Raw genomic sequence first — 13491 nt, 5'->3', positions numbered from 1 at the left:
AGCAGCGCTTATATCTTTATTAGTCTATTCCATGCTAAAATCTATACTATAGCATCCCTGAGTCTAAGATTCTGAACAAAACTAAACACCTTAAAGGTAGTCAATAAATCCCTGTAAGCTGATGATTTAAATGACAGTATCAGATCAATGTATAGTATTTTCTTATTACTTAGGCATTTCTAAAATAACCTTATTCCTATTCTCTAAAGCCATTCATTTTCAAAAAGCTCTCGTGTCTTTCAATGTCATGGAAAAAGAAAGAAATCAACAGAGAGAAAAAGTTGATTTTCCAAGGTAGGAATCTAAGTAGCCTCTAATTTGTTCAGCTCATTCTACCTCATATACACCCACTCTAGTCAAACGTCCTCCACACCACTCTGCACACTGAATAGGGCACACACATACAATGCTTCATGAAGGTGGTGACTTTAATCAGCTGCAAAGGACTCATCAGACTCTTTTCTCCTCCTATGTTTCATCACACAAATGTCATCTACTGCATTTTATAATTAGTAAGCAGCAGTGAGGTTTATTCCACATTACTTTGTTATTATTTTAACTTTTTGTTTCAGTTGAAATAGAAAAATGATTTTTTCATTGTGAAGCAGTAAATAGAATTATTTAAATCATATCCACGTTTATCAGCCTAAGAGAAGCATTTCAAATGATGCAGTCCTCTGTGCTTCATGAGAAAGATTCAGTGAGGAAAAAAAAAAAACCAGGATTACTGAAAAGCATCTTCAGGAACAACAAAAAATTGAATTTGTAACTGCAACCCCAGTGTTTCATGAAAACTATCTATTTCCATAAGAAACTCTTTAAAATTTACATTTAATTAAGCCAGCTAATAAAACACAACCCTTGTTTTGTGTATAAAGAAAATCCTCATACAATATTAACAGAGCATGGCTTATAAATAAAATATACTATATTTGTTAGCAAATATAAAAACAACAGTTCCAGATTTATATTTTAGCAAAAAAAAATTAATTTATTTTAAGTTAAGCATCTCGACCTAAATTTATTTTGGTATCAAACAACTACAATTAGTGATAGGGCAAAAAGCATCCGTAATTGTGGCAGGATGTTATGTACAAAAACTATACAAAATTAGATTAATTATAACATCAACTTACCAAAGCTTCCTGAATTAATTTTTTGGAAATGTATCAAAAGTCTTCAGATCCAGAATGATAGTCTTTATTTTTTAATTCATGGAATTATAGCACATCAGATTGTTAAGCAAAAACATCAGAAGAAAGCCAGTACGATAAAATAGTCTCCTTTTTCTAATAGCTTGGAATGTAAATGAAAATGTGTTCCCTTTTTATTGAAGGAAGAAAACTGAACTAAGTGTCCAATAATATCAAATACCTGTTAGAATGGCTTGTCTGCTGGAATTAAATAAAGTTGGGCAATTACTTCTACATTGTTAAAAACTGCCTTAAATTAAGTCTTTTTTTCCTTTTCCTTCTATAAAAAAAAAAAGCTTTTCTCAGCCATTTTGGATCTCTTAGCTTTATAACAAAACATGTTACTCAATTTTTTACTAGTAAATCCATACCCAAACCCAAAGAAGGCATCTCCAAGACAGTACATATTTTAAAAGTGCATATAAGCATAACTAAATGTCTCAAATTGTTAACAAACCTAGGAGCAATAATTTAATACTCTATTGCAAAATATAGGTAGCCTAAGAGCAACATGCTTGGTCAGTCCTTCTTAAACTTTTAGGTTTGATGTCAAAACATTTCAAAATAAGAAAAAAAAAACACCATGACTCTTTGCTAATGGCTTTTCAGATATTAAATTTGCAGATACAGCTAAATACTCCTCTAACAAAGTCTCCAGGTTATCCAATGATATCTGCTATGAATTCATAAAATAATAACATATATATATAATACAAAAGTAACAACACTAATAAGAATATATGTATTTTAGGCCTAAGATGAGTTTATCTAATAAGGGTTACATGAGAAATATCACGTAAGACCCAAAATAAACTTGAAATACAAAATTATATGATGTGGCTTTGCTCAAATACACCTAACATTCAGATTCAAGTTACATAACTAGGCTGGCTTTTTTATATCACCAGCTTTCATTAGGGCTTTAATAGCTCTTGCCCTCATCTCAAGTTCTAGCAGCTCCAGCTGCTGTGCAGAAGGCTGAACATCTTCTGGTGGAGGAACAGTCAGGGTGGCTGCTTTGGGTTCCTTTGGGCTAGACTCTGCCAGTCCCAGGATCTCATTCACACTTTTCTCAATGTCTTTCTCCAGGTCATCGATCTGGCCAGCTTCACTTTGGGCTGTATTTTCTGGGACCTCAGGAGCAGCTGCTTCTTCGTTGCACGGGCCTTCTATGTCGCTGTCATAAGCATCTGCATTTATACTGAGTACATCACTATCTTCCCCTTTGCCTGTAACAAACAAACAAACAAACAAACAAAAGGAAAGAACCATGTAACCTAGATGCCCTGGCCAAAATGTCTTTTCTATTTATGATGAAAGGACTGCTTTGACCCCACCTCCCACCATGGAGTCCCAAATACATTCCAAATCCCCATCCCACCCTCTTCTTCCCTGACTCCTCTCCCTTTTTTACTTTTTTAAACATTGTCATTTATTGACTACTTTGTGTCAAGTGGCAGATATTTTCATACTTTATTCATTTATATTAATGGAGGTACTGGGAACCGAACCCAGGACCTCATGCATGCAAAGCACACGCTCTACCACCCTACCAACTCCTCAGCTTTGAAAACAGATCTAATATAAAATTTGATGTATTTTTCATTCCAATTTAGTAGAACATGGAAGCACTGGGAAATGTATACCATCATATGGATGTTCATGATCAATTTTCCTAATTAAAATGTCATAACACTTTAGACATAATGAAGCTTTTACATTACAAAATGTTGACACTCTTTGGAAAGAGTATTGCTTACTACTGAAGAATTACAATTCCATTCTAGAAGGAGTTTAAAATATATATAAACTACAAAAAAAGAAAGATGTCACTGGCAAACTGACACTATGTGCACTGTAATTACCCCAAAGCTTTTCATATGCTTTTTCAAACACTTTGTTCTGAATCAATAAATTAAAGGAGTGTGCCTAAGGCCATTTTCTAAGATAAAATAACTTTTCATCAAGAGGATTTTGATTAATAAAGTTAGTACACCACAATTTTTTAAAAATGCATTTGTTATAAAACTTCCATAACTGATGATAAGGACTTGAATATAAACACAGATTGCAGCTCTCAACCACCTTGGCCTTGGACCATTACTAAAGTCCATGAGTCATTACAACTTTGAGTTGTTCTCTTATGCCTCCAACTTATTCATCTTTTAAATCCCTAACATGTTTTTCTAAAAGAAAGTAATGATCCCCCAAATGTTAGCTTTGTTAGTTTTCTTATAGTACAGAAATCTTATTTATAAAACATAGATTGGCAGAAAATTCTGACAGTAGAATGTATTAACAATTCTTCTCCACGGATTTTAAAATGATTTACTGACCTTGACTTATTTGCCTACATCCTAAGTATTCAAAAACTACTCCCTATTCCAAAATTAAAGTGGAAAATGAATCAATAAATTATGTGTCCACAAATAGAACTTGTAAAAAAAAAAAGTTCCAATCTTATTTATTTAATGCAAAGAATATTTTAGCTATATCCTCTCAACAAATATTTCCAAATAGCTACAGAAAAATGAATATAGCCTTCCATGTAAAGAAATAATGCTTTATATAAATATACTAATTTGAGACAAAACAAGTTTAAGAAAAGAGGTGGTAAGTTGTTCATTGTCTCAAAAAGTTGATTTTCATGCCCAGCAGTCACTGCAAATTCTAAATCTGCAGTCACTGATTCTGAGTGAAAATAGGCAATCTGTTTAAAAGGTTTTAAAACAGAAGTTTTTGGGGAAATGTGATTTGTTTTCTCAGACTAGAAGTTGTTGCCTGCTAATGAATGAGGAGCAGAAGAATATAAAGAATCCGTGGGTGGGGAGAGAGGGAGAGTCTCAAAGTTGGCATACCTAAATTCTAATCCTTACTCTGCTATTAAGCACGTGATTCTGGGCAAATCTCTTGCCTTCTCAGAGTTTCTCTCCCATAAAAATTAAGGCAAATTGTCCTAAGATATCCCTAAAGTCAGTCCTTACACAGTAAGTTAAGTCTATATAAAAAGATATAAAATGGCAATACTTTAAACTATTTTCCTTTTTCCTCTGGTCTGTATACGTTCATTATTTCTCTTTTCTTCTGTTTTCCTGCTATCTTCCGTGGTAACCAACTTAATTCATACCCTAGTCAAACCCCGCACCAAAGTACCAAAAATTTTTTTAAATAACATACCAATCCATCTAGGTTCAGTATCTAGACAGTAAAATGAATCAATCACTATCTAAATTAATCACTGACACAGATGAATAAATGGAACAATTTATCAGAGAAATATTTGTTTATATTATTTAATGAGGCATAGTTATGAACATAGGATAAAACCATAAAGGGAAAACATTCTGGCAACTAAACAGGACACCCAACATTCTTTAAGTATTTTATTGACGAGGAGAAAAATTACAACTACAAAAGACCAGTCACTTTTAAAGTAATATATTTTCACCATTTAAAAAAGGGAGTGTACTACATAATAGGAAAAGCTAAAGTGCAATACCTTATTTTTATTATCATTTAAAACCTCAATGCCTGAGAGCTGCAGAAACTCCCTAAGCTAGACACAGGAAAACATTTTGTTTCAGGCTTGCTTTTTGTTAAAATAAAAGTTTTAATTACCCAATGAAAGTAAACAAAGAATTATTTATCAAACATTTTGAGTAATAAGAATTAAAAAGAACTTTTAAGTTATGCTAGCATATTTAAATCTTCATAGGGCCTGTAATATCCCACTTGCTAATAACTCAAGTTATCAGTAAAGTTTTAATGCTTAAAATGAAAGCATATCTAATGTTATGAGTGACTGCATGCTTGTGAAACTTCATGATAGTGAGTTGTTAAATTAAATCAAAAGACAAACCCTAGAACATTAAATAATTAAGTATCTGTCTGAATTTCTGCTAAATATGGCACACTGAGCACACACATCTACTTCTCTTCTCTGCCAAGAACACACTGAAGTGATGAGAGATACTTAAAAACAACAGCATAAAAACTGTAAATTAAATGAGGATGAAACTAACAAGCATCAGCCCTTCCTTAGTAAAACACAATATGGAGAATCCACAAAGGAAAATAATCAACAAATAAATCTAAATAAAAATGTAAGACTTCTGAGAAAGAAAATACATTATAAATAAAATTATAAGACAGGGCAAACCTACAAGAAAATATTAGCAAAATACATTTTTTAAAAGGACAAATATGAGAATATATACAATCTCTAGGTATCATTAGAAATAACTAAAAACATGGACAAAGGACAGAAACAGGTTAAGCATTTCACAAGATATGAAATACAAAGGATCAATAAAAATGTAAGAAATGCTCAACATAATTTCTAATCAGAGAAATGCAAATTAAAACATTAAGATACTACTTTTTACTCATTAGTAAAAAATAGGAATTTTAGACATCTGGGAAAAAAAAATAAATTGGCAAGATGCCAAGATACATCGTTAAGTCAAAAAAGTAAGCCAAAGAGTAATAATCATACTTAGATTAAAAATAACATAAGTAAATTATTAATAGTGGCTTACTTCTGGGGAAGGAAATAAAAGTAGAAGGCAAGAGAAGAAAATGAGTTTTTCAATTTTGTTCTGTGAACAAAATATGTATTTCTTCAACCATTTCCAAGGCTATAATCTTGTAAAAAGTTTAAAAAGAAAAAAAAATTGTAATACTAGATAACAAGAAAGGGTATCATTCAAAAAGAAATTTTGCTGGATTTTTATGAAATGTAAGTAGGCAGGATGAAACTAACAGAAAAATAAAAGCAAAGGAAAACCACAGCCAAAGACACCACAGATAAGCGTAATTCTTTCTGAGAGAGTCTTGGAAGCAACGAAGAGTTGGCTTTGGAACAAATAACAAGATAATTAAATTAAATTCATTCAGAATAGTTGAGCCAGTTGTACCCTTGCTTCTTTCCCTTCCCTTCCGTGCCACATGCCCAAACACTCTACTAGGACGTCTACCGCATCCACTTACATTAAAGAGATCTGGTAGAGAACCGTATCTAAACAGCTATTGAAGAAACCCAAACCAGCTACCAGAAAAATTACAATCAATGAAGGACCAAGATGAACAAAGGAAGAAATAAAGAAAATTTAGGAATCCAAAGACAATCTACCAGAGGAGAATGGTTGGGGAATCTACTTAGTATCCTTAGAGAGTTTGAAATGGACATTAGCCATAAAACAAGTACATGGTGCAATGAAAAAGGACCAAAAAGCACAAAATGTTAGAGTTTAAAATTACAGTTATCAAAAGTAAACATTCAATGGTTGCTGGAAGATAGTGTTTACAGAAAGCTTCTCAAAACATAGAAAAGAAATAAAAATATATTTAAAATATGTAATAAAAGTTAAGAGATGAGGATGAATAACTCACAAGTCCAACAACCTAATGTAATTAATTCAACAAATATTATTTGGCACCTAGTATGTACAAAATACTGTTTTAAACACTGAAGAAACAGCAGTGAACAACAACAACAAAGTCCCTGCCTTACCAGTAAGTCACAGAAGAGACATTATAAATAAATATCAGGTGCTATGGAAAAAAAAAAAAAGCTGGATAAGAAGATAGTAGCAGAATGCTGTCACAAAGAATGATCATTGTGATCTGATACCGTCTAACAGTTGAGCAGAGACTTGAATAAGGCGACAAGACAAGTTAGAAGACAAGAAGAGAGCCCGTGGAGAGGGAAAATAAAGGAAGAAGAGAAGAAAAGTGATCTGAGATGAAAAAAGTCTTTACACTGAAAGGGTTTGTCAAGAGCATCACACCTAAGAAACACCCTGTCAGATACCAGAACTCAAGGGGAAAAAAATCTTAAAAATTCCCAGAGGGAGAAAAAATAATTTCCAGGAAAGGATAGCCTCAAGGAATCAAGAGTATTCTTATCAGCCATTATGGACAATATACCCTAATGGCTACTAACATGATCACAAAAGAGGAGTAATGACATACTGTGTGCCTCAAGGACACAACATTGCTTCTAAATATTCTTGACAAAAAACTGAACATGAATCTGATCAAGCCTCCATTTCTAACTACAATCAGCAAATTCAAACAGAAACTCTTGACAACCGTGTTTCTTCAAGCAGTAAACTACAAAGGGAGAGAGGGAGAGAAGGGAGAGCATACAGATTAAAAAGAGACTTAGTATCAACCAATTGCAATGTAGGGATCTTATTTGGATCCCAATTCTTACAAATACAGTTTAAAAAATACTGTAAGGCAACCAGAGAAATTTGAACGTTGGGTATCTCAGGGTTAAAAATATGTATCACTGTTTTGTAACCCCTAATGAAATAATGGAAGTAGACAATACTAAATAGCTACTAAAGCCACTTAGGTGCAAGGCTGACAACCCCTGAACCAACAGATAAATCTTAATATCACAGTACCACCAATGAATACAACCAGGTTAAGTAAGAACACTTTCTGAATATTACCTGATGATTTAAGAAATGTTACTTCTTAAGGTATTATAGTTATGTTTAAAAACCAAGTTCTTATCTTTAAGAGATATATTGATACAGAAATATTTACAAAGAAAGGGACTGAAAACAGATGTAGGATTTGCTTTAAAATAATCTAACAGTGGGAAGCAGGTAGAGGTATAGGTGAAAAAAGATTAGACACAGGTAGATAATGGTTGAAGATGTAGCTGAGTAGATGGGAGTTAATGTTTCTATTTTCTTTCCTATTTTTGTTTGAAAATTTCCAAAATAAAGTTTTTTTAAAGTTGACTTTCATTTAGAAACATGAAACATCTTTGAAAACAGTTTAAAATATCTATGTCCTGGAGGAGAAAATGAGAAAATCAAAATCCAAGATTTCTACCAAACAATCATACAGCTGGTTATTAAAAAGGTTAAACTATTTTACTTTGTTTTCTCTTTTAATTAGTTTTTCTCATCTGATTTTAAGCTATTCACGTTCAGTGGTTATGCTATTTAGAACAACACATTTTACCACCCTTCCCTCTAGAATCTTAACTCTCCAAGGCCTCCAGTATTACCCATCTGCTGAAATCTCACTATTAACGAAACCTATGATATATTGGATAGCAATGCCATGTCTCCATCGATTTCTTTTCTTAGGCTGCAGAAAATTTTGGTTTTACAAAAGTTTAAGTTATAAAGGACACACTTTTAATATATTCTAACTGAAGAAAGTCAGCTTGATAACTTTTAACAGTTTTAGTGAGTTCCAGCCTTTTCAAGAAACCGACACTTTATTTTCTGAAAAAGAAACAATTATTCTTTAACATATAAGAACAATTTTTTCTGTAGCTTTCAATCTTTCTCTCAGTAAAACTAATAGAACTTGGGTTTTTTTTTTTTAATGTAGTATTTTAAACTACTTATTTAAATTTAAGTGCATCATGTTAACCATCATATTCAAAATTTAATCATGGCATTAACCATTCATTACTCATAAAGAAGAAAATGCAAATAATTTAACATAGAAAAAGTGTCTAGAATTCTACTACCAAACCTCTTGAACTATCCACTGAAATTCTGGATAACTGAGTGTTACTAGCCTGGAGATCTAACTTTTAAGAACCACAAATTCAGACATTACTCCAAGAATCAATAAATATTCACTCAGTATCTATTACATACACCAAGGTGATGCTGTAAAGGCCACAGAAGAAGTAAGCCTTACAAAATGCCACAGGTAGGGTAGGCCAAATATATGTGGCAAGATTTAAGACATAAGTTTTGCCTTTCTTCATGGTGCTTGTCTATGCTTAAAATATGAACATCATACTTTAAAGTGCTAAACTGTGCAATATAAAATATAACAGAATTTCAGAATATATACAGCGATAGAGAAAAGTCAAGGAGATCTTTACAGACGTGTTACATAAAGTAGGTCTTAGACTCCAACAGGTGATATTGACAGGAGAGGAAACTCCCAAGTGTGAGGGACAGAATGGACAATGGCAAAGTGCTAGATCTAAACGCAGGACAACATGTGAGCCTAACAGAATAAAATACACACATAAAATATATAAAAGGGTAGTATCCAAAATTGTCACCTCTGAAGAGATTGCCATCCTAGGACAAACAGTGCAGTAGGGACCTCCTGCCAGCCTTTTACAGTCAATCAGGTTAAGTGAATATTTTGGGGTCATACAGGGGCACAATAAAAGGTTAACACAAGAGAGATTCCTGACTATAATCCTTCCTCCAGTAATCTCAAAGTAAACAGGAAGAAAATATTTTAAAGTGTCATTTATCATTTCTCCTACCAACTGGGTCAAAGAGAACAAATGTTTGATATCAAAATCTAAGAATAAATATAAACACACACAAAGGGGGTGGGGAGAAAGGAAGACAGAATAGCTGTTTTAGTACTCATATTTATAAGCACCAGAGTTTAGAATCAGGCAACTATTCTCCCAAAAGATCTGTTGGAACTTACTCATTTAACAGGGCATCACACCCAAATATTCTCTGCTAGTAACACTTCAGTGCTCCACAATCTGCCTATCCAAGGAAGATGTGTCCAAACTCATCTACTTCACAAACTGCTGTATTTCCTGTGGCATTGCTTAGCCTGCTTAAATATAAACAGGAGCCTAAAAAAGATATACTAAAGACTTGATTCTAGTTTTAGATAATGTAAAGCAATCCTTTATATACTAATGTAGTAAGCACCTAGTCATTAGCACTATGCCAAAAAAGTGGTAGTTATGTTTCATAAAGCCTAGAAATCCTACCCTAAAACTAAAAACATTTTCATTAAAGAAGTAGGAACGGTAATGAAAACTGTCAGCTTCACCCTAATTCTTTCCATAAAAGAAAGTATGCAAAATGGAAGTAGTGGGAGCCTTTGGAAAAAATAACTGTCACCTTAGACTGAATAGTATTAAAAGTGGAAAACACAGTAAGAAGTGTCCTGTATGTTTCCAAAATGGTTGGAGAAAAGATATGAATAATCTCATGGAGAGGACAGTTCAAGAGGGCAGAAGGATGCTCAAAAATAAAACCCTATCCAGGTGGGGAGGCTATAGGTCAAGTGGTAGAGTGTGTGCTTAGCATGCACAAGGTCCTGGGTTCAATCCCCAGAATCGCCATTAACAAATAAATAAATAACCCTAGTTACCTCCCATGCCAAAAAGAAAACAAATAAATAAATGATAACGCATTTTTTAAAAAACCCTGTCCAAACATTAATTATCAAAATGAGGAAATAATCCAAAGAAATATAAGCTACTCACTATGATAAACATATATTTTACAAAGGGCACATAATGAATGATTAATATAAAAGACTGGTATGAATCTATACAAGTAATACAAACAAAGCTGAAGGCTAAGTGAAACAAACAGACAAACAAAAATAACTCAGTTTTGTTAAGACTAGAAAGAAAAAACAAGCTTGGAAGCAACTCTCTCTTTGGGGTAGGTGGTAGAATGTTAAAGGGTAAATGTAAGTAATACTGTATTTCACTTCTTTTTAAGAACAATGTACATACTGGACAGGGTAGAAGAGAATAAAAGAATTCTTTCAGTCATCTATTCATCCATTTACTCATTCAAAATAGTATGAGTACACACTACAGACAAGCATTGAAAACTTAAAGGCTCCTAAGACATAATCCTTTGCCTTACAGTACCTAAATTTAGGTAATCATACATGTTTCTTGAATTTAAAACAATTATTAATTATTGGTCAGTGTCATAAAAGAAGTAAATAAGCAGGCAACAGTGGTATAAATGAGGTGATAATCAATTCTATAGTAAGGGCTGTGAGAGAAAAGGTGAGGCGAGCATAAGTAGGTTAGGGACATCTTCACCAATTTGATCTTAAAGAGATGTTTGATTTTTTTTAACATTTTTTATTGAGTTATAGTCTTTTTACAATGTTGTGTCAAATTCCAGTGCAGAGCACGATTTTTCAGTTATACACGAACATACACATATTCATTGTCACATTTTTTTTTCGCTGTGAGCTACCACAAGATCTTGTATATATTTCCCTGTGCTATACAGTATAATCTTGTTTATCTATTCTGCATATGCCTGTCAGCATCAACAAATTTTGAACTCACAGTCAGTCCCTTCCCACCCCCCACCCCCTTGGAAACCTATGCAGAATAGATAAACAAGATTATACTGTATACAGAAAGAAAGAAAAAAACATAGCTAAACAGAAACAGACTCACAGACATAGAAGAGATGTTTAATCTTAAAGAGCAAGTAGTTTGACCTAAATAAGAGTATCCCACTGGTGGGAATAAGTATAAATCTCAGATTTGAACAAATTGCAAGACAGGTATTACAACTTGTAGTCACAACTGATAGATTTCCATACATATTCTGACATATGCTGTGAACTAGATACATGATACAGCAACATAGCTCTGGTTTTCAAAAAAAGGTGACTTATATAAGACTACAGTATAGTAAAGCCTGACATCAATTCCTAGTAAGACTCTAGGTTTATTAGGAGGTTTATGAGCTCTGAAAAAAGTAGTGTTAATTAGTTTAGACAGATCAGGTAGCATTTGATCAGGGATCTAAATGATGTGTGAAGACCCTTATGGTTATCTTGGGGAAGAGCACGCAGGCAGGAGGAACAGCAAAAGCAAAGTGCTTAGAGTGGAGAGGAAAGCAAAGATGAAGGACAGGAGTAAGCAAGGGGGAAATTGACAGGTAACATCACATGGTACCACATCACACCATGTTATCACATGGTACTAGCCATAGGAAGGAAGGACTTCAGATTTTGCTCTGAGATAGGAAGCTACTGGAAGGCTTTGATAAGAACAGTGACATGATCATTCTTATAGGTTAAAATAATTGCTCAGACTGCTGTGTGCAAAAAAAGACTATAGAATAGCACAGACAGAAATACAGGGATCACAATGCTCTAAGAATCAACACCAGAATAATATGGCTAAAAAGAGGTTTGAAGTGGTTGGATTCTGAGTATTTTGAAAGTAGAGCTGGCAAGTTTTGTTGACAGACAAGAAAAGACGCAAGAATAAGTCCAAGATTCTTGGTCTGGATCTTTGGAAGAATGTAATTGCTATTTATGAAGATGGAGAAGATTGTAGAAGCATGATTTCAGGTTTGTTTATTGTTTGTTTGTTGCTTTGGAGGGGGGATCATGGAAGGATCTAGAATGTATTCTAGGACATATTAATTTCTAAGATGCTTATTCAACATCTAATAAGTAAGCTGGATATTACAAATGTTGGAAAGAGGTCTGAACTGCAGAAATAAATCTGCAGTTGCCAGCCTTGAAACTATATAAGATCACTACCAGGAATGTAGCAAAGAGAAAAAGTACAGAGAATAAGTCCTGGGACACTCACTCTTTAGAAGTCAAGTAGAGGAGAGCATAATGCAAAGGAGACTGGGAATAAAGACCAGTGTCAGGGAAGGGGGGACAGTCAATGGTGCCAAACATGGCTGGTAGGTCAAGGTGAGGACTCAGCAATGACCAGAGAAATAGCTGCTGGCAGGAGTACACTAGAGAGGGGGCACTGATAAAGGAAACAACTACAGGTACCAAAAGGGAATATGATCACTATACAAATAGAGGGGCTGGTCCCAGCAACACAGAGAGTTTGGCCATTTTAATAGGAAGGAAGGGGACTGTATAAGTTCAGGTACAAATAGATAGGAAAAATTAATTTACACATCTGTTTTCCTTTATTGTTCCTGGTTATTTTCAAGCCAGGACACATTTTATTTATCTCTCTATCCCCAGTGCCTAACACAAAACAATTATTTTGTTGGAAGAAAGGACCAGCTTCAAAATTTGAAGAGACATCATTTAGAAGAGGTATTATATTCATTTTCTATAATCCAAAGAACACAGAAGGACCATATGGGCAGAAGTTACATAAAGGCAGAGTATGATTCAATATAGAGACACTTTCATAAATTAGAGACAGCCAGGATGATATTTAGGTGATGAAGCAGAAATCATTAACAACAATAAAAATGGTATAAATAATTATAAGAGTTGATATTTATTGAAAAGCACTTACTATGTACTAAGCCCATCTCTAAAGCACTTTACGTACATTAATCCATTTAATCTTTATGCCACCATAATTCAATAGTCACTCATTATCTCTTTTATAAATGAGGAAACTGAGGGACGACAGTTTAAGTAACTTGACGCAGTTCATACAACTAAAGTGGCAGAACCAAAATTCAAACCCAAGTATATTTTGAAAAATCTATGCATTGAAACCTTCTATTACTGCCTCCCAGATCTTAACAGAATCAGAACAATCACAAAACCTTCACAAATTAGA

At 33.6% G+C, this 13491-nt stretch overlaps 1 protein-coding gene across 1 annotated transcript in view; it reads right to left on the bottom strand.

Annotated features, from left to right (window-relative positions):
• Positions 1-1178: 1178 nt before the first annotated feature.
• Positions 1179-13491, bottom strand: part of CAAP1 (caspase activity and apoptosis inhibitor 1) — a 44329-nt gene continuing 32016 nt past the window's right edge. Inside the window, exon 6 of the mRNA XM_010985506.3 lies at positions 1179-2422. Within this exon, the coding sequence (XP_010983808.2) occupies positions 2076-2422 (347 nt within the window). The 3' untranslated portion in view covers positions 1179-2075. The remainder of the gene's footprint in view (positions 2423-13491) is intronic.

Source organism: Camelus dromedarius, chromosome 10 (assembly GCF_036321535.1).
Source record: "Camelus dromedarius isolate mCamDro1 chromosome 10, mCamDro1.pat, whole genome shotgun sequence".
NCBI classification, from domain to species: domain Eukaryota; kingdom Metazoa; phylum Chordata; class Mammalia; order Artiodactyla; family Camelidae; genus Camelus; species Camelus dromedarius.
Note: the sequence above shows the minus strand (reverse complement) of the source record. Positions and strands in the feature narration are given on the sequence as shown.